The sequence below is a fragment of the Aquarana catesbeiana genome, linkage group LG01, assembly GCF_042186555.1.
Source record: "Aquarana catesbeiana isolate 2022-GZ linkage group LG01, ASM4218655v1, whole genome shotgun sequence".
Lineage (NCBI taxonomy): Eukaryota > Metazoa > Chordata > Amphibia > Anura > Ranidae > Aquarana > Aquarana catesbeiana.
In genome coordinates this window covers 696,731,686-696,753,942 of record NC_133324.1, presented here as the reverse complement: position 1 = coordinate 696,753,942, position 22,257 = coordinate 696,731,686, and the positions used below count along the sequence as shown (strand labels likewise).

Here is a 22,257-nt window from a genome sequence, read left to right as displayed (position 1 = left end):
TAAACTGAATGGAACAGATGTCATTTTCTTTGTTTTTTTTTTTTTTAACATCCATGTCCTACACACACACACACACACACACACGATAGGCTCTAGGGGCAGCCAGTGTCTGTTTACATTAGGCTACCTCTGATCCATCACATTTAGGTCTGCAAAAACAGAAAAGCATGCAGTCCTTTTCCCTTTTTTTTTTTTTTGGATCTGGATGGACTCGAAGGTAAGCAGGGGTAAATGGGCAGAAGTCGGTTTACATCAGCCTACCCATAGAGGTGCGTGGAGCTTCCGATCAGGTCCGCCTGAAAAACTGACAGGTGGACCTAATCCAAAAAGCCCATGTGAAAGGGCCCTTAGACTAACGCAGAAATGTTTTGAGATCCTTCATGTGGTCTTGATAAAAACGGTTAACTCAAACTGCAAAAGATCTCCGAAGTTTATGACTTTATTCTGGACTTGACCCACGATGCAATTGTACAACACCAATTCCAAAAAGTTGGAACTATGTAAAATGTACATAAAAACAGAATGCAATGATTTGCAAATCTCATAAACCCATATTTTATTCACAATAGAAAATAGAAACACATTTCAAAATGTTTAAACTGAGAAAATGTGCCATTTTGAGAAAAAAAAAAAAATAAGATCATTTTAATTCACGGCAGCAACGGGTCTAAAAAAAGTCGCAACAGGGTCAAGTTAACCACAGTGTAGCATCCCCTCTTCTTTTAACAACACTCTGTAGATGTCTGGAAAGTTCAACAGTTCTGGGTTTTGTCATATTTCTTGTTTCAGGATGTGCCAAATATTTTCAATTGGTGAAAGATCAGGAATGCAGTCAGGCCAGTTAAGCAACCTGACTCTTCTACTACGAAGCCATGCTGTTGTCATAGATGCAGTATGTGGTTTAGCATTGTCCTGATAAAATATGCAAGGCCTTCCCTGAAAAATAATTGGGAGCATATACCGCTCTAAAACCTGGATATAGTGTCTTTCAGCATTGATGGTACCTTTCCAGATGTGCAAGTTGCTCATGCCATACGCACTAATGCAACAGACCGTTTCAAATAAGCTTTGGCCCAAAGAAGATGGAGGCGTTTCTGGATGTTCAGATACGGCTTCTTATTAGCAAGATAGAACGTTAACTTATATTTTTGGATGGCATGGCAAACCATGTTCAAAGACAGTGATTTTTGGAAGCATTCCTGAGTCCATGCAGTGATATCCATCACAGAATCATGCCTGTTTTTAATTCAGTGCAGTCTGGGGGCCTCAAGATGACAGGCATCCAATATTGCATTTCAGCCTTGTCCACACACAGATTTCTCCAGATTCTCAGAATCTTTTGATGATATTATGTACTGTAGATGATATATTGTTCAACAATTTTTAGACGCAGCTTTTCGCAATTTGGTGAACCTCTGCCAATCGTTATTTCGGAGGCATTTTGACTCTCTAAGATGCCCTTTTTTAAACCCAATCACGTTACTGCCCCAGTTCTGATTTACTAAATTAGTTGTCATATGCTTTTCTTTGTTAGTACCAGTTACTTTGGCAGCTTTTGTTGCCCTATACCATTTTTGAGACATGTTGCTGCCATCAATTTCACAATTACCTTATTTTTTATTTCTTAAAATGGTAAATTTTCTGCCTTTAAACATTTGATATGTTTTCTTTTTTCTGTTGTGAATAAAATATGGGTTTAGGAGATTTGCAAAAAATTGCATTCTGTATTTATGTGGATTTACATACTGTCTCAACATTTTTGGAATTGAGGTTGTAGACCATGGTTTAATCACTTGCCCTCCAGAAGATTTACCCCTCTTCATGACCAGGCCACTTTTTTGTGATACAGCACTGCGTTACTTTAACTGACAATTGCGCAGTCATGCAACGCTGTACCCATATAAAATGTATGTCCTTTTTCCCCTACAAATAGAGCTTTCGTTTGGTAGTATTTGATCACCACTGCATTTTTTTATTTTTTGTACTATAAAAAACAAAAAAAGACAATTTTGAAAAAAAAAAATATTTTTACTTTCAGCTATAAAACCTTTCTTCATAAAAAATGTCTTCATAAGTTTAGGCCAATATGTATTCTGCTACAGGTTTTTGGTAAAAAAAAGATCCCAAAGAGCATATATTAATTGGTTTAAGTGAACGTTATAGTGTCTACAAACTATGGCATAAATACTGGAATTTTTATTTATTTATTCTTATACTAGTAATGGCGGCAATCAGCGACTAATAGTGGGATTGCGATATTACGGCAGACAATCGGACACTTTGTGGGAACCAGTGATGCCAATGGAGTGATCAATGCTAAATATATGTATCGTCACTGTACTAATGACACTGGCTGGGAGAGGGTTAAATATCTAGGACAATCAAAGGGTTAAATGTGTGCCTAGTCAGTGTTTGTGTTTACTATGCGTGCTGCGTTTAGTAGAGATGGATTTGAGTCCCTACTTTGCAGGAACACAGAATCCATCCCTCCCCCCCAGTCAAAACAGAACTCTGCCTTGTTTACACAGGCAGAGCCCTCTTTTGAGTCTATGCCCGACAATCGGCAGATGCCAGCGGACATCGAGAGCCCGGCACATGCAGATCAGCTTCTGCAGTAAATAACCAGAGCAGAAGTGGTGGATGCACGCACCCTGCAGGCAGAAGTCTGGAATATACACACACACGATCCAGCACACAGCTGACACCCTGTAGCAGTAAAACTGCTATAGTGTGGTCAGCAAGTGGTTAAACCAAATTTACCAAATGCACTATGCATTGCTAGGTTACAGTTGTTACCAATCCCATCTACTTGCTAGCACTGGGTCAGCTTTTAGTTAATGACTTACATCAACTCTGAAGTCTTCCAGTCTCTTGAACTTGCTCAGGTGGTTCTGCAGTGTGGGATCTACAGACAGGTTTTTGGATTGGGTATATTTAAGAAAAGCCCAAAACTTCTCCAGTCCATACAGTTGACCTGATTGTAACAAATAAAGTTCAGAAAATGGCAGGACCAAATAAAACTCTTTACTATGGTACAAGTAGAGATTTTTACCAGTTTCATAATCTTTCAGAGTTTCTTCTTGAAAATCCTTAAATATGTCTGGCCTAAATTTCCTTTCCAGTCCATAACTGTAGAACCTGAAAAGGCACTCCAGGCCATACCTGTATGACAAAAAAAGGTGTAAAATAAAATGGTCAAAAAGGTACAGATATAATGTAGTATAGTACATCTAGCAGTGCAGCGTACACAACCTGTCTGTTCAATCATCCACCTAATAATCTGTCTTATCAATATGTATCAAAAATTAGGCAGGCCCTTGTAATACATAGTTGTTGGTACACTACTGTGCAAAAAGAAAATGCTGTAAATTAAGAATGTTTTCAGAAATAGAAGTGTTAAGGTTTTTAACAATTAACCAAATAGAAAGAAAAGGTAAATGAACAGAAGAGAAATCCAAATAAAATCCGTATTTTGGTGTGACAACTCTTTGCCTGATAGATAAGTATCTGCTTGAATCCTGACCAAATCTCCAATTCCATTTGCAGAAATGCAGCCCCAAACTTGCAAGGAACCTCCACCATGTTTCACTGTTACCTGCAGACCTTTATTTTTGTACTGCTTTCCAGCCCTTCGCGAACAACCTGTCTCCTGCTACAGCCAAATATTTAAAATTTTGACTCATCAGTCCAGATCACCTGCACCCATTTTTCTGCCCCTCACTTCCTGTTTTTATGCATAGTTGAGTCGCTTAGCCTTGTATCCAAGTCAGAGGTTTGGCTTTTTTACCGCAATTCTTCCATGAAGACCACTTTTGGTCAGACTTTTCTGGACAGTGGATGGGTGTACCTGGGTCCCATTGGTTTCTGCCAGTTCTGTGCCGATGACACTGCTGGACATCTTCTGATGTCGAAGGGAAGTAAGCATGACGTGTCTTTCAACTGCTGCATTAAGTTTGCTTGGCCGACCACTGTGTCTACAGTCCTTAATGTTGCCCGTTTCTTTGTGCTTCTTCAAAAGATCAAAAGCACATCTTGAAACCTAAGTCTGCTTTGAAATCTTTGCCTGGGAGAGACCTTGCTAATGCTGTATAACTGCCTTGTGTCTTGTTGCTGTGCTCAGTCTTGCCCCACGGTGTATGACCTCTGACATGAAACGGTCTTCCACTTCCTCACCTTAGTAGAAAAGTTTGCCTGTTCCTCACTCCGTTTTAAGCCTCCTACAAAGCTGTTTCTGTTACAGTTAATTACTATGTTTCAACCTACATATGAAATTCCTAATCATTAGCACATACTTGGTATAACTGGTTAATCATACATCTAGCTCCAATCCTACAAAATCCTTAATTTTGTGCAAGTGTACAAAGTGTGCAAGTGTTACGCCACGTACACACGGTCGGATTTCCCGACGGGAAATGTTGGATGTGAGCTTGTTGTCGGAAAGTCCGACCATGTGTATGCTCCATCAAACATTTGCTGTCGGACTTTCCGCCAACAAATGTTTGATAGCAGGTTCCCAAATCTTCCGCCAACAAAACTTTGTTGTCGGAAAGTCCGATCGTGTGTACACAAGTCCGTCACACAAAAGTTCACGCATGCTCGGAATAAAGCAGAAGGAGCCGCACTGGCTATTGAACTTCCTTTTTCTCGGCTCGTCGTACGTCTTGTACGTCACTGCCTTCCCACGTTTGTAATTGTTGGCCAACATTTGTGTGACCGTGTGTATGCAAGACAAGTTTGAGCCAACATCCTTTGAACAAAAATCCACGGTTTTGTTGGCGGAAAGGCCGATCATGTGTACGCGGCAGAAGTATTAAAGCTGGTTTGAAGCAAAAGGGTGGTCACACCAAATATTGATTTGATTTAGATTTTTCTTCTTCTTACTTTACAGCATTCCTTCACATCTGCCTAAAACATTTGCACAGTACTGTATATCTAAGCCTAGGTTCACACTGGTGTGTGCGGAACACCGTGTGATTCGCACAGCAAATCGCACTGCATTCCTGTGAATATCACATGCGATGTCTGTGCGGTGCGATTTGAGCCATACATTGCATCCACACCAAAATGGTGCAGGACCCTTTTTCCCCTGCACTTGAATCGCATTGCATGGGTGTTCACACCCCCAGCGATTCTGGCAATCGCACTGCGTTTTGTGATCTGTTTTGGGGTGTCATTAATCTAACATCGACACCAGCAGCAGATCACATGGACACAGTGCAATAGCTTTCCAGTTCAATGCATGGAAACACAGCAAATCTTGTGCATTTCCCGCATCGCATCAGTGTGAACCAGGGCTCAAAGGGAATGTACAATCAGATTGTACCATGAGTGGTGAGCATTGGGCTGCAAAGCAAGCAAGTCCAAAAAAAAAAAAGTGTTTAGTGTAGGCTGGTAAATAAGGTAGGGTGTTTAACTGTCACACAGACTTACATATTTAGAAAACACATTTGGAGACTCCACAATGATGGAGATTACATTTTACATTTAACAACTTGTCATTTAGACCTAATGTTTGTATACGTATATTTGTGTTGCACCATACATTTTGCAGCTCTTCTGTATCTCTGGCAAAGTATAGTATACATAAAAGAAGTTTGGGTTCCAAAAACAAAAAACAAAAACAAAAAAACATATATACTCAAATCTATACTGCAGCATTGGTGTGATGCTGCAGCAGTCCCCCGCCAGCCTGAGAAATGAGCTATCACATGACTGCCGATTGCTCAGTTCTCAGGCTTCTCGAAGCAGAAAGCAGTGACCATCACTGCTTACTGTTCTGACCCTCCTGTGCTCACTGGAGCGGTGGTGAGCGCAGTTGGCTTTAGCTCTTGGCCGCACACCGAGAGGTGAGCCAGCTGTCAATCAGGCATCTGGGTGGATCCCATCAATAATGTTGAGACCCATCCCGAGCCTAGAGCGGGTCTGTGACAACAGCTGACATAGGGCTTTAGTCTGCTGTCGGCTGAATCTTTGTCACATGAATATAAAAGTAAGTGCACTCATGTGACCCAGCATAGAAGTATGGTTAAACAAGCTTTGGCCATACGTCTCTTTTAAATTGACATAAACATCCCAGAGACTTAACTTGTTTTTACACTGCAGATTTAAATAAAAAAACTTTTCTGGAGTTGTGCTTTAAAAATATAAGCAGCTGGTAAGAAAGGAACACGTAGTAGATTGCTTTGTTTTAACGCTGTTCGTAAGAGTGAAGGCTTTTCTTCTATATGAAGAAAAGAGAATCCTTTTCCTGGCACAGGGCTTTGTAGGGCGGTAACTGCATAAAAGCAGAACAATGCTCTACCCACCTTTGGGAAAATAACAACCAAGCGGCTGGGGAAGTTCTGCATGTCACCATTATACTTTCCAAAAACATACCCCAAAGAAAACAGACTGACCCACCATCACATACTACTGGAAAAAACAGGGCTGGTCAGTGTACTCATGTCCAAGCCCATCTATGATTTGTGTGTTAGAATCCTTAAAAAAAAAAAAAATCAATCAACAATATACATTATACAGCACTACATAGGTTAAGCCAGGCAACTGCATTTCTACACTGAAAACTACTTGTGTTTTTTTCCTAGTATTTTACCGTAGCACTATTTAAATGCAGACAAAATATTAACAAACCATAAGATTCCAGTTAAAAAAAAAAAAAAAAAATCCTGTTTTTAGTGGCTGATCTAATATTTTTTTCAGCTGATCATTTTTTTTCAGAAGAATACAAGTTAGATGATTCCTTTAGGTTACCTGTAGTTTTCTTTGGCATCTTCAACAGCGATCTGCCTAAACTCCTCATACATTTTCTTGTTAAAGTGATCTCTGAGGAAAAAGGACCAGAAGCGGAACAGAGTGTTCATCTCTGGGGACTGACCAATTCCCAATTTTTTTCTCTCTAAAAACAAAGAAAAAAAATGATTCAAGGTACATTTATCAATCCCATCACACAGCAGGTTAGTGCTAAGCAGATGCAGTGAGACAGATTTACTATACGAGATCATAAATTCCCCCCTCTACTGCTCTGTATTAGCACCGACAGAAAAGGTCTCTTACACACGGATGTAATAATTTACATAAGGTTTATACTCAGGATCTTGTTGACAGAAAGACTGAGTAAAACGTTCAGTAAACACTTTGTGTAAATGTGCGTATGCATGGGTAAAAATTTTCATCCTCTTCTAGTTGCCATATATGCATATGTGCGTAATTTATTGCACTCATGAGAAACTTTCTATTTTGATTTTTCCTCTCCGTACTCATCCCTGTTTTACGGATTTTTATGCATCTACTGTAAAACCTTGGATTGCGAGCATAATTCGTTCCAGAAACATGCTTGTAATCCAAAGCACTTGTATACCAAAGCAAATTTCCCCATAAGAAATAATGGAAACTCAAATGATTCGTTCCACAACCATTTATTCATAAGTCCTTCAGTTTATAGTCCATATAAAAAGATTATAGCATTGTGATAGGTTGTGTAACTATAAAATGTCCATCCACAAATGGCAGCCTCCATAAGGGGATTAGAAGCAAAATCCAGCAGGAGCTACAGAGTACAAAAGAGAAAAGAGAGACACCTCTAAGTGTAGAAATATGTTGCTAAATGTTGCACCTTCATTAAATGTAACCATGTTGCTACACTTAGAGGCTCCTCTCCTCTCTTTTATACTCAGTTGTGATATGATGCTACTTGTATATCAAGACATCGCTTGTATATCAAATCAACATTTATTTAAAAAAAATAGCTTATCTTGCAAAATGCTCTAAAACCAAGTTACTCTTTTACTGTATGTGCATTGTTCTGTAGATGACAAAATGTTCAGATCAGTAAAAAACATAGCGGCTAAGTAGTTAGCACTTCTGCCTAGCAGCACTAGGGTCGCTGGTTTGAATCCTGGTACTCCAGTTTCCTCCCACACTCCAAAGACATGCTGGTAGGTTAATTGGCTCCTGTCTAAATTGGCCCTAGTATGTGTATGTATGAATGTGAGTTAGGGAACTTAGATATTGTAAGCTCCTTGAGGGCAGGGACTGATGTGAATGTACAATATATATGTAAAGCGTTGTGTAAATTGACAATGCTATACAAGTAGCTATAATAAACATTAATACATGACATTTTTTTTTTTTTTTTTTTTTTTTTTTTTTTTTACACCCGGAGGACTGAAACCTGCCCTGGACCACTTTTTAATGGTGCATTTGTTTGGAGTGAAATCTTAATTGTTAAATCTATTGCAGACCTGTGTGCATCCCCATACCTAAAAAGCCTGCCTCTGTTAGGAAGTTGGTGAAAGACTTTGTAGTTATGCTCCGCTCTTTGGTTATTAATTCTTATTTATACTCTGACCACACTTCATTTTGGCAAGAGCAGAACAGAAAAGACTGGTACGTGACTATTTCCTCCCTGGAAGTCTATTTGAAGACAGTCTAGCCACTTCCTCTGTGGACACTAGCATGGAGACAGCACAGAACACATACTCAAAACAGAAAAGAGCCTACTGGGTCTATGGGATTATCCTGTATAGCTAGCAGATTACATGGTAAAATAGTTATTAGTTCCTGTATGCAGTAAATACCTGTAATGAGAAAAGTACAGGGATGACGACTATTGCTGAATGTCAGTTCCCTATCTGCCATGCGGAACCAACAGCCTTGGGATTTTTTCAGTGACAGACCTGGTACAAGTATGTAAGTTAGAAGTTCTCACTTCACTAAATCTTCACTGGCTGTATGCTTGTCATGGAAGACCTAGAACAAATTTGCTTCAGATATAAAGAGCAGGCCCCTGGACACACTTGCAGAATTCTCCAAAGCTTTCTCTTGGGCAGATCGCTAGTTTACAAAGCTTCAGCATTTCCTGATGGTGCCATAAGGGTTTCCACCTTTTCCTTCCTCCTGCACATTCTTATTGGCTAGTGAAGTTGACCATTGCAGCAATGGACCAATAGGAATATGTGCAGTAGGAGGTGGTGGCAAGTGTCGAGTCTTTGCCTATCAGAAAGGCTCAGGATTCAGCCCCAACAGCTAGGTTTGGGGGGGGGGGGGGGGGGATGGGGAGAGGCACTGTTGGTGCAGGCACTTTTATGTGACAGTACTTTATACCTGCAGCAGCTTTGTTTTGTTAAAAGATACTTAGTAGGGGGAAAATTATTGAGACAGCTTAGTAACAATCATTTATAGAAGGAGGCAAGCATTTGTATCTCCCACATTGCTACAAGCACAGGCTTTACCCTTTTATGCCAAACTAACCCATATCCCATTGCTTCTTTAGTAAAGCTGGGTACACACACACACCAAAGTTCCTGCCAAACCACAAATTTGCTGAAATTTTGGCCGCTCTTTGTTCAACAGAAGCCAGTCTGACCGGCTTCTGATAAATGGTCCTGCTGGAAAACCACCATTTGATCAGTATATGTAGCCAATGGCTGCAGTGCTGATCTGTGTATTCTGAAGGGGGAGGAGTCAGAATAGAATAGTGCAGCAGGGGAGTTTCCTGCATTCAATTTGCTTGTGTGGATGCGAGAATCTTTTTTTTTTTTTTCGTTCAACGCTGGTACATTCTACCCAACTTAAAGTGGAACTTTGGTCAAAAAATAAAGTCCTGCTAGTAGATCACTTCAGGCTGGACCCTTTTGCAGGTATAGCGATGTAAAACATTAAAAATAAGTGTCTCTATACGGTTTAAAACCCAGTAATACACTGTCTCACCTTGCTCTGCACATGATCAGTTGCTCTCTATTTTTTAGCACTGCTCCTCCTATCCTTTACAGCCAAGAAAGCTGCTTCTGTTTGATCTGCAACTGCCATGGTGCTGCACTTGTGATCAATTATGACACCAGCCATTTGATGGTTTGGCAGTTTGGTTGAGGACAAAATCAAATGTGACAGTTACATTCCCAGCATTCCAGGAATGTAACAGTTTTTTGAAACCGTTAAATTGATGGGCTTAGTTCCGCTTTATAATTTACTGTGGTTCTGGGGCTCTGGGCTTCAGCAATAAGGCAGCCTCCAGCAAGAAGAAACAGGAGCAATGCTAAAAGCAACTTACAGCACACGCTAATTTTGGTTGCATAAATAATGTAGAATGTATGTTCCTTGCTTAAGAATATTATTTTCTATCAAGTTGTTATGGGTTCTGATTTAAGGCTTGCTACTTGACCAGATTCACAGGTTGCAGTGCTCTGCTGACTAGCTAAAAGTGGAATGGATTAGCCATCCTTATAAAATGCCATTTGTTCAACAGTAACTACACTAAACTAGTTGTCCATATTAATTAAAGCGGAGTTCCACCCAAAAGTAGAACTTCCGCTCATATCCCCCCCCGTCGGGTGTCACATTTGGCACCTTTCGGGGGGGGGGGGGGACTTGTTTATGACAGATCCCCTTCCCCGCTTCCGGGAGACTAGCCGCGCCCCCATTTCCCGGAAGTTCAGCCCCCCTCCTCCTTCACCCTTTGCTGGGCCAATTGGAAAGCACAGCGCGCTATGCGCAATAGGGAACCAGCAGTGAAGCCGAAAGGTTTCACTGCCTGGTTCCCTTACCAGGAATGGCAACAGCAGCACCCAGGAGTCGATCCGATGATTTGTAGCTGCTGACGTTTACATTACTTTTTTTTGGCTGGATCTTCTCTTTAATGACACTACTAGTGCCCTGTCTTGCATTAACTCAAATAAATTTCTAGCACAGTATGGCAAAACATGTTCTAATTGTACATGTTTTCAGCTAGTTTGAAATCACTGCAATTACAGTGTGGACTATGGCAATGCTTTGTAGCAATCAAACAAAATAGAATATTCCATTTTGAATATGCAATAACACTAAAATACTTATAGCAATTAAAACCCGAAAAAACAGACAGAGCACCAATTTATAACTGTAACACTGCAAGCTATGTGATCAGTAAATACACCACAATCCGATAACGCTTCCTCATGCTTTCCACATGTGCTTAGCACAAATAACTTCCATTGTTAAGGGCTTCAGTTTTTTCCAGGCACATGATAAGGGAGTCATACTTGTGACACATCTTGCTGTAGTAACACAAAAGTACTGCTGTTTTTAAGCTGTCACCCAGATAAACAAGCTAACATCAGCATCCCCAAAGGAAGGAAGGCTACATTACATGACACTTACAGCTGACCTGTGCAAACTGGAGCTTAGAACGCTAGCAAAAAATGTTAATGCTGCTCAAAGTAGGTAAGTATTTATCCTTCACACAAGCTGCACATTTTCTGGAATTTTCATAAGTTATCCTCTCTGCACTGGAGATAGTATATTAGGTAGGGGTTGCATGAGGACATGATTATTATATCCATTCTGTCCTACCTCGAAGCCCAGAAAATCTCTCTATTCAAGGTTAGAAAACACATATTTACCATTTAGGCATCGTCGCCGATATTTGTGGTACACTTGCTGTGTAAATCCATTCTCCTTCAACAGTTCATGAGAAGGATGTTGAAACTTGGGTAGAGAATGAGGGGTGCACCCATAGCTTCCAACAAGTGGGGTGCCTTCTGAAGGAGAAGCATTAGAGCTGCTGCAAACAAGAAGTCACACCATGTGAGTCGTCAATACACATCACAATGGTTAATCACGATAACAAAGGTCTCAAAGACCGACAGTACAAAAATGTAGCAATTCAGTGGGTATAGGTATATAAATGTGACACTTTCATACTAAAGCTTCGTCTTTTTTTTTTTTACAAAAATAACAAACATTTTTTCACAGAGCAGCCCCGATCTGCTTCTTCCAGGTTCCCCTGCTGGCACTCAAGGCCCTTCTTGCTCTTCACCTGGTGCCCCCTGCTTTCGTGTCACCAGATCTGATTGACAGCAGCGGGAGCCAGTCGCTCCAGCTATTAATCTGTTCAAAGAGGAGAGAGACAGCGGAGGGAGCTGCATCGCTGGATCGGGTCGGGCTCAGGTAAAGAAAGGGGGTCTGGGGGACAGCTGCAGCACAGAAGATTTTTCATGCATTTAGAACCACTTTAACAGCAGTTGCCATTCTTTTGTTTATTTCTTCCAAAAAGAGGTAAATCATGAAGAAAGGGGAGTGTGAGTAAAGTGGATCTTAAAGTGGAGCTCTATCCAAAAAGGGAAGCTCTGCTCGTCTGCCTCCTCCCCCCACTTCGCCACATTTGGCACCTTTGGGGGGGGGGGGGGGCAGGTACCTGGCTTTGACAGGTACCCGCTCCAACTTTCGGCTGAGTTTGCTGCAGCAAACACAGCCAGAAGTTCAGCCTTCCTCCTCCTTCCCCCGCAGCCAGCCCATTTACAGAGTGTTGCGTGCTTCATGCATGCACAGTAGGGAACTGGCTGTGAAGCCATAAGGCTTTAATGCCGGCTCCCCAAGTGGAGATGGCGGTGGCAGCACCCGATAGCTGATTAAAAATTGACTCGGGTAAGGACACCGCTGGATTCCTGGACATGTAAGTGTCCTAATATTAAACAAAAATCTGCAGCTACAGTATTTTTAGCTGCTGACTTTAAAAAAAAATTCAGAAGGAGCCTGGAGCTACTCTAACTCCTACATGGTGAAAAACATACGTGGATGTAAGATTCCTTAGACTCCAGGGTCCAAACACAGCGCTATCATAGCAGCATATTAGGAGCAAAGCAAGATCACCTAGTCTCTCAAGCAGCACCTGGCCCGAGTGGTTAGCAGGTAAAAGCAGCCTCAGCTCGATAAATCCAGAATGTGACTGCCCTCATTTATCAAAGTGCCCAATACAATTACCCAGGCTTGTTGGTCACAGCAATGTTTATGGTTTTGGGCTGTTAACCACGGATATATAAGGCCAATAGCTTGGAAAAAAAAAATCATGAGTGAAATGGTAGAAATGCGCTGTAACATTTTACCTCACTGATGAAGTCCGTGGTCTGTGCTCCCTGACATCCATTACCCATCCAACATGACTTTCCACAGGTGGATTTGAACTGTGTCGGGTTTTTCTCTTTCTTGGGGTCTACAAACACAACAGTCTGATTATTTCAAGTGCAACTGCACCTTTTTTTTTACAAATTTGGTACTGTATTCGGATGATGACGACATTGATATTGTATTCGGATGATGACGACATGAGGTTAGTTTAGATAATGACAGTATTTAGTATGTGGATTCCTTTTTTCCAAGTCTTATTTATATTTTTCAGTACATTTACATGCAGACCAAGTCATCCAGCCAAACCAACAGTAGAAGGAGTTGGGAGAAACTTAAATGGCTCTAAAAGGCATTCTATGCATTAAAAAAGGTAAAAAAAATTCTGGATGCACCTGATCCAGCAATATGCATGAGAGCAGCCTCTCTCCTGAATCTCTCCCTAATCATTGGCTCACACAGCAGCTGCTGTCAATCACAGACAGTGAGCCAATGAGGAGAGAGTGGGGGGGGGGGGGCCCAAGCCACGCTCTGTGAGGAAATGGACACAGAGCACAGGTCAGAAGCGAATCTGCTCGAGTGCCCCACAGCAAGAGGCTTGCGATTGGGCAGTACTCAGCAGGGAAGAGGAGTCAGGACTGCCGATGGGGGACCCAAAAAGAAGAGGATCGGACTGCTCTGTGCAAAACTGTTGCACAAAGCAGGTAAGTACAGTATTTTTTTTTTTTTGCATTAGAATCACTTTAACATGGTCAGGGGAAGATGTAAACCTTAAGCTGGCCATACATGAATGCAAATTTGGCCGGTTCAGGAGGGACTGGACGAATTTCAATCCATGCTTGGGCAGGTTGATTTACTCAAGTTGATCCATCGATCAACTTGGGTACAACCAGCCTGTCGTATTTTGGACATGCAAATACTGTCAGCGGCTATAGCTGCTGGCAGTAATCATTGTATTCTGCCGGCTGCGAAGGCTTTCACCCCGCTGACAGAATACAATAGCGATGCAGGGAGGCATTCCTCCATTAAGACCGACTGTGTTAATGGGGGAAATAAAGCAATCTTCTCTCCTTCCACCCGTGGTGGATGGAAAGGAAATAGATTTATCTATGGCTTGCCATAGGAATAAATGGCATCTGCAATAAACACCCCTCTAAACAATTTTCAGAATACAAGATATTTCACTATAGTGGTACTTTAACGTTATCTTAGAAAGAAATTTCTCTGCATTTCAACAATGTCAATCATTTTAACTTTACAGTCAAAATTTCTCAGAATGATCATCATCCTTCGCTTCTGTAATTGGTCTAAGTTTCTCTCCCAGAAGTCTGCAGAGAGGACAAAAAACAGGCAGCCCGTGGAATGGAATATGGCATCCCATACATTTCATTAGTTTTCATCTTTGGTGGCATACTTGTACACCTCAAGTGATGCTGGGTGGTGGAATACTTCATAACACAACACTGGCGTTGTTTGTTGGCTTTAAAGAAAAATCAAAACCTCCCACATAGTAGTGGAAAAAAAATTAAAAATCAGCACGATGGAAAGTTCTAGGTCATTAGCTATGATAGAGAATTTGGCAAACGTAAGTTTCAATTTTTGAAAACCCTTCACAATGTACATAGTTGAACAAGAGTATTGATTTATCTTCCTTAAAAAATATATAATTTAACTAAATATTCTAGACCAGTGTTTCTTAACCTTTTCACTGTGGAGGAACCCTTGGCGAAACGTTTGAGATCTCGGGGAACCCCTAAAAAAAATTGCAGATCTACAGCTCGCGGAACATTGGGTCTGATTAGCGAGCTGTAGATATAACCACAATTATTGTAGAAATAGCTTTAAATATTAGAACTCACCTGACACCAACATTATAGTGTGAACAGGGAACATAGAAATCAATTGTTTTATTTATGTCCTTGCAACCTACATTAGAACAAGCCCACAATTTTCTGTGCAAGTCAAATCTACACATATTTTTTATCAGTTTTTTTGCACATATGATGTGAACGAGGTCTTGAACAAAATTACCAAATATTGTGATCCATAAATAAGACAGCAGACTACAGGAACAATTGGGCCTTGTTCACAACATACATGCATAATTGATGGGATTGATGGAAAATTGTGCAGATTTGACCTGCATAGAATACTTTGGTCTTGTCCACATGAGGAGACATGCATTTTCCTAACATAGGTCTCTGCAAAGACAAAGAAAACAATTGATTTCTATGTGATGTTCACACCACAATGTTGGTGTCATTTGAGTATCTTTTTCTGCAGAAAAATGCATACATGTTGCATATTTCTGTACAGAAACAATGCACGATACCAATGTTGGTTTTTAATGCACACTGTCAATGCGCATTGATACCTGGTGCCTCCTCCATAGTTCCAGCTCCTCTGAACCTGTGAGGGTGGTGCCAGGAGGAGTGCTGACAGTGGGAGCACATGGATAATTGTTGCAGTAGGTGAGATCCTGTGTATGGTAGTGGCTGAATGCAGACTGCAGAAGGGGGAGCAGAGAGTGGGGGGCACACAGCTGGATCAGCCTGAATCAGCCTGAATGTAGCAGGAGGTGCGCTTATAATAGCATTATGTACAATTATGGCATAACATAAAGCTATTATAATCTCACCTCCTGCTACATATAGGGCTGATCCAACTGTGTGCTCCTGTTCTCTGCAGTCTGCATTCAGTGCTGCCATATATACACATAGGATGTCTGTTCTCTGCAGTTTACATTTATCCTTTTAGTACACAGGGACTCATATTCCAATCCAGCCATATGCTCCCTTTCTCTGCTCCCCCTCCACAGGGTGCAGCACTATTACCGTACAGACAGGATCTCACCTTCTGATCTGGTGCTTCCTGCCTCCATTCTCGGCTTGGCTTTTGTCACGGCTCCCTCTCTGTGCTCCCCGCCTCATCTGTCTTATCACGTCTCCCACTCTGCAAACCATGGCGGTAGGAGCACAATCTCGGTTCCCTTCACAGCTCCCTGCCTCTACAGTCTGCATTCTCGGCTCCATGCTCTGCAATTTCAGAATTCCCGCTCAGACTCTCTGCATTCCTCTTGACACCACCTTCTGAGTGCACATTGGGAACAATGGAAACAACATTGGGCGGATATACATCCGCCACAATGTTGAATTGCGGAGCAACCCCTGGGGACTTCTCGCGGAACCCCGGTTGAGAAACACTGTTCTAGACTGTAGTATAGCTTGATATAAAAAGACCTACAAAAATATGCTTTTCAGTTTTAGGCACTAGTTTACAAAAAAAAGGTTGTAGAACTAAAGAGTCCACAACAAACACTTGAAGAAGGGATTTTCCCTGCTGGTTCACCCTTTGTAAAGGCTTTGATTTCTTATAGATCAACTGCAGGTTTAGGGCTCCAAGGATACAGGGTGGGGTTTTTGTTGTGTGTAAAACTTGATGGACACATCTTTTTTTTTTCTATGTAACCTGCAAACATGTGCTATAATAATTTTGAGCTTCATTCACCTGGTTATCCATGGATTTGGTTTCCTTTACCACGGGGTAAAAGCGTGGGGTCTTGCTTGGATCCTGAAGGCGTGGCGTACGGGGAGTTTTAGGAGTTCTAACAGGTATGGATACAGGAGATTCTGGAACACCTGTTTGTAGATAAGGACAATCAGGATTTGGTGCTTGAGGTTTACAAAACAAATCAAATCAGCTTAAAAAAGGTCCATAGCATGTTACCTTGAGGAAAAATAGGAATATTTGGCGGGGACTGTTCGGTATCTGGCTTAACTGGTAGCTCTGGTGCAAGACTGTCAAACTCTGCTTTACTGATGAGATTTAATTTCCTGAAGTTTTCTATTTCTTGCTGAATTTTGGGAGGCAGGGAAAAAAAAAAAACGAAAAACAAAAAAAAAAAAACCACAATAACTACACAAAACCATGTTAACAACAATCTTTAGGACTGAACTACTTCTAGCACTGCAGTCAAACCACAGGTGTAAACATGCAAAGAGGGATGTTTTAGTAGATGTGGATCTACAGTTGAACTTTGTGCAGTCTTTTCTTGATTGTACCTTCATCACAAGATGGTATATTTTGGGGGTAAAAACAAGTTTCTGATTTTAACTGAGCTTTGGGTATAAAAAAAAAAAAAAAAAAAAAAACACAGCAACATGATACTACACAGTATATCATTCAAATCAGTACAGATACTAGTTGGAAGATGGAGTCAGTTGAATACACGGATACAGGCTAGCTGAATTCATAGGAATTTCTGAGAAAGACTTGCCTGATGATTAGACCAATGCTTAACAGTGGATCCACACAACAGGGACATCGGGTGAGTGATATGTACACAGATTACACCACCCATTGCTATTCATTGAACTCAGTTTACATTGTAGGCTAGGTTTACACACATGGCAGTCCCTTCTGAAAAGGAACTGGCAGATCGCCTTCCAGAGGCATTTGGAAGGTGCCTTCTTCACTGCCTGATGAATGGGTTGAATTTAGCAGCAATACTTGGGAATAGTTTTTGCCATAATTGCGGGTGTACACTTAAGTATGCAAAAGAGGCCTAAAACGTGATGTATGGCTTTGCAAGGTTAAGGTTGTAAATTACTCCTAATAAACCAGGTTTAAAAATACCTTCAATGCTAGGTGATCGGTTTCACTATCTTCCTTCCATAGGTCCTGCTCATAATAGTACAACCCATCGTTAATATGCTTGGCTAGTTCAGATGTCATTTTAGATCGTGACGTGTGATTTCCTGTACGGTCTCCACCTGGATGCTTCCTAAGGTGAGGTGGGGTCTGTGTAACAATAAGGATTTTATTCAGGTCTTGATCATCAATCTCATAATCTGAGTCTTCATCAGACCAGTCTGTGAAGTTATTTTTGCGTCCCTGTAGGGGTTCCATCTCCTCATCAAACATGAAGTCCAGCTCTTCTTGCTCCACTTCCTCAGTCACATGTTGTTTTGGAGTCACTGGAGAGCTCTCTGCTTCCTGTAAGCAGAAATGTTTCAATGACTCTGTTACAGTAAACCATAATGCAGTTCAGTTCTAGGTGAAAATACAGACAATGAAGAGATTAAACATTCAACCAATCTCTATACCTTTGGCTTTGTAGGAGAGGCTCTGTGTCTTCTCTTTACTTCAATCCACGGTTCAGAATCCAGATCCGGCAGACTTGCAGATAAACCTTTTGACATTGTCTGCAGGTTGCTGGGTTCTGAACTTCTTTCTGGAAACAGAGGACTTCCTTTCCTAGGAGAATTAGGAGCAGATCCTAGAAAGAAAGGGAGAAGTAAAATAATATACCAAGTGTCTGTTGACATTTAAGACACTGTGGGGTTGATTTACTAAAACTGAAGTGATAAAATCTGGTGCAGCTGTGCATGGTAGCCAATCAGCTTCTAACTTCAGCTTGTTTATATAAGCATTGACAATAAAACCTGGTAGCTGATTTCTAAGCAAAGCTGCACCAGACTGGTGGAAAAGAAGAAAGAAGAAGAAAGAAGAAAGAAGGAAGAAGGATTCTGTTCCTTCAAAAGCATGTTATACAGCACAGTGCTTGTGCTGTGTAATTTGGCCCCCTGTATCACCTGAAAAAAACTGGCTGATCCTGCCATTTTCTGCCTCCCCCTGTAAACTGATTTCGGTTTTATCATCATGGCTGCTGAGCCCTGACACCGTGGTCAGTTTACGTGCCTCCATCATCCACTGTGTCTCCCCTCTCTTCCCCGATCCGCCCCTCCCCGCCTGTGAGCTCCGTCCATTCCACGATCCTCCCCTCCAGCTTGTAAAATAATAGAGTTAAGTCTCTACAATCCCCTCTATTAGGTAATAACATGTGCCCCACTGTTTGGCCTTTATTTAAAAAAAAAAAAAAAAAAAAAGATGATTTCTACCTTAGATCAGATCATCTCCTGATGCTTACATTACTCCTCGGCTCTCTCCTCCTCTCCCGGCTGACATCAGCAGGAGTTCTCGGCACTCATACTGTATCTGTCAGACGGGGAGAGGAGAGACCCGAGGAGTCACGTGAGCGCCAGAAGATGCTCTGATATAAGGGTAGAAATCGTCTTTTTTTTAAATAAAGGATATACAGTGGGGCACATGTTATATTCTAACAGGGGATTGTAGAGACTTAACAAGTGGCTTAACAACCACTTTAATTTTTGATCTGAGGTGGGTTTAGGATTGGTGTCTTTGAAACCATAGGATATAGAGAAGAGGGTCAGAGGACTCACCAGGGTCAGGCAAATAAATAATTGTAACAATGGATTTTTTTCTTCTAGATACTTGACATTGTGTTTGTCTATTATTATTATACAGGCTTTATATAGTGGCAACAGTTTGTGCAGTTCTTTACAATATTAAGGGAGACAATACAATTCAATACAAGAGGGTTAGGATATGCAAAATTTATACACCGAGAGCAAAATACGAAAAGGCCTGGATACAAGTAAGAGCAGGAAGCGTACCTGTGTGATATGCCTGCAGCTTTCCCGGTACAAACTCAGGGCAGTTGATGAAGCGAGTGAAGTCAGTACGTTTCACTTCTTGAGGTGGAGTAGAGGGAATGGGCCATTTTTCCGGATCTACTTTTTTCCTTATTTTCTGATCCACCAGTTCTACCTCTGTGCTGCCCTTCAAAGCCTAAACATACACAAGCATTTTTTTTTATATATACAGTATATATATATATATATATATATATATATATATATACACACATATACACACACACACACACACACACACACACACAAACACACACACTTACATACACACACACACACACACGCTTTGTAAACATGTCACATTGCACACAGCTGAATTCATCACAGAAGTGACGTCTCACCCCTTCACTACTATGTATAGACTTTCAATTCTTTTAATAAAAAACTGAAATATCTGGAAAGGAATAAGCTTCTTCTGTGATCTCGATTTATAAAACCCATGCTTTGGTACTGGCATGCTTGCACCCAGTATTATATGTTAATTAAAAAAAAAAAAAAACACCACACACACACACACCAAATAGTTAAGATATGTAAAACATCAGTTTACATAAAAAGGATATATTCAATAGGGTAAGTTCACCTTTACACAAAATCTGTAAGGTGAACTTACACTGGACCTCATCCCCCAGTCCTGCTGTACCGGAGTCCTGCAATACCCCACTGTCAGCCATTGGAACGCCACTTCACCAGTCAGGGGATTTTAAATCCTCCTGGATTCCTCTCCCCTCCTCCAGCGTTGAGAGGATGGGCTAGATGGAATCCGACTGCTCAGTTTTGTCTATGTAGCGGTGCTGACTATTTAGAATGCCTCCTATCTATACACACTGAGAGGTACGGATAGGAGATTAAGCTGCAGGGACTTAAAATCCCTGTACTGGTGAAGCAGCATCCCAGTGCCTGACAGCAGGGGATCACAGGACTTCAGTACAGCGGGACCCGGGGGAATGGGGAGGGGGTCCAGTGCAAGTTCAGCTTAGAGATTTTCTGTAGAAGGTGAAAGTACACTTCAAATAAAAATCTATAAAAACCAGTGTACTGTAGTTTCAATTTAAACAGACCACTGCCACATTATAAAGAAACAGCTGCAATTTTTCTTACAATTTATGGCTCTAGATATGGGCAGCCTACACAACTAGGAATTCTACTACTGGTGTCATGAAAGCAAATATAGGCATTTTCCCCATGCATGAAGAATTAATGTATTCTTTCATTTTGGATATGGCAGGCATTACCTCACAAATCTTACTGACATCGGTGGTCAGAGACTGCACCCGACGAAAGCCTGCTATCAGGGAGAGAGGTAAAAATCCTTGGGCATCCATTTTTCTTCTCAAATAAAAATCCCTTTCCAAGTTTTCCAAACTGAAATAATATTCACTGAAAGAGAACAGTGGGAATAATATGGTTATTATGCATCAGGTTTTACAAAACCATTGAATTGATTTTAAAAATGCATCAGTAACCCAAAAATACACACTTACATCTGACGTTTCAGGTACTCCTTCAGCAGCTTTCCATCTAAAGGATACATCTGGACACCAGTTCCATAATTGTAGCAATACATCATACTTCTGTTATCACCCAAGTCAGACTGAAAAGGCGCAGCCCCCTTACGGACACCATACTGAACTGTGATACAGAGAATAAATAAAAGGAAGAGTGCTCAGAATTCTTTGACATTCTGCATATTTAGGTTTACTCTTTCCTACAGAGGAATTTCATGTTTATGTCCAACACAGGGTAATACTATACTGGAATGCACACAAATGTTAACCAAATAAAGATATAACAAGATAAAAAGTTGACATCTTGAAACAATGGTTATCTGCAGCCAATCCGAACCGCTCATATTTTAAACTGTTTTAATCTACCACCTATACATCTTCCCCGACAGACTTTGAGGTTCTAAAAGGATTTATTTTGAGGATACTCTGCGGAAAACTACATGTAGCTGCAATTTAATAAATATATAGATCGATGCTTCAGCTTGTATAAGAGCAGCATGTACAGCAAACAACTTGGATAAAGACTTTAAAGCACAATTCAGCTCCAATTTTGGGAGGTTAAGAACAAATCCTAGTGCTGACTGTTACTTTATGCAAGCTGCTAGCAATATTCAGCACTTGAAGCGGTTTGAATTCCTTCTAACAGCTTGTTTAAAGTGCCAATTACCACTCCCATTGAGATACAGATTTAACATCCCTATAGTAAAGTATTCTTTAACCAGCTGCCAACCAGCCCATAGCCAAATGACGGCTGCAGGGCAGTTGGATAACTCTGGGCGCACGTACTATGATGTGATCCCAGAATCCCGCTCTCGTGTGCCCCCGGGGCACGCACACGGGAACATCCGTGACCACCGGGTCCAGAGGACCCGCCACATCACGGTAAATCGCGGCCGTTTACCATGTGATTGCTCTCTCCCCTCTCTTTACCAATTGGTACAGAGGGGGAGGGATCGGATGTCAGCAGTGCTGTGGGCTGGATGTGTAGTGCCCACAGCGCTGCTCAGTGACAATTGCTGTCACATCCAGCCATCCATCCATGCTCAGCCATCCCTCCATACTCAGCAATGCCCTGCACTATTCTGCAATGCCCTGCAATACTCTGCACTACTCTGCAATACCCTGCAATGCCCCGCAATACTCTGCCATACACCAGCCATACCCAGCCATGCTCAGCCATACTCGCCCATGCTCAGCTGTACTCGGCCTCTGTATGTGGCCAGGCTGTGGAAGTCTCACACATGTGGTATCGCCGTACTCAGGAGGAGTAGGAAAATCTATTTTGGAGGGTCATTTTTGGTATGTACATGCTATGTGTTAGAAATATTGTATAAATGGACAACTTTGTGTTTAAAAAA

The 22,257-nt window shown here is 41.4% G+C and overlaps 1 protein-coding gene across 1 annotated transcript in view; it reads right to left on the bottom strand.

The window, feature by feature from the left end:
- LARP1B (La ribonucleoprotein 1B) overlaps positions 1–22,257 on the bottom strand; it is a 101,768-nt gene that overhangs the window by 11,037 nt on the left and 68,474 nt on the right. The window contains 12 exon segments of the mRNA XM_073603789.1: positions 2,847–2,974; positions 3,053–3,162; positions 6,751–6,895; positions 11,376–11,536; positions 12,858–12,964; positions 16,384–16,514; positions 16,603–16,729; positions 17,512–17,871; positions 17,982–18,154; positions 19,353–19,527; positions 20,627–20,771; positions 20,876–21,023. Coding sequence (XP_073459890.1) covers positions 2,847–2,974; positions 3,053–3,162; positions 6,751–6,895; positions 11,376–11,536; positions 12,858–12,964; positions 16,384–16,514; positions 16,603–16,729; positions 17,512–17,871; positions 17,982–18,154; positions 19,353–19,527; positions 20,627–20,771; positions 20,876–21,023 — 1,910 coding nt within the window.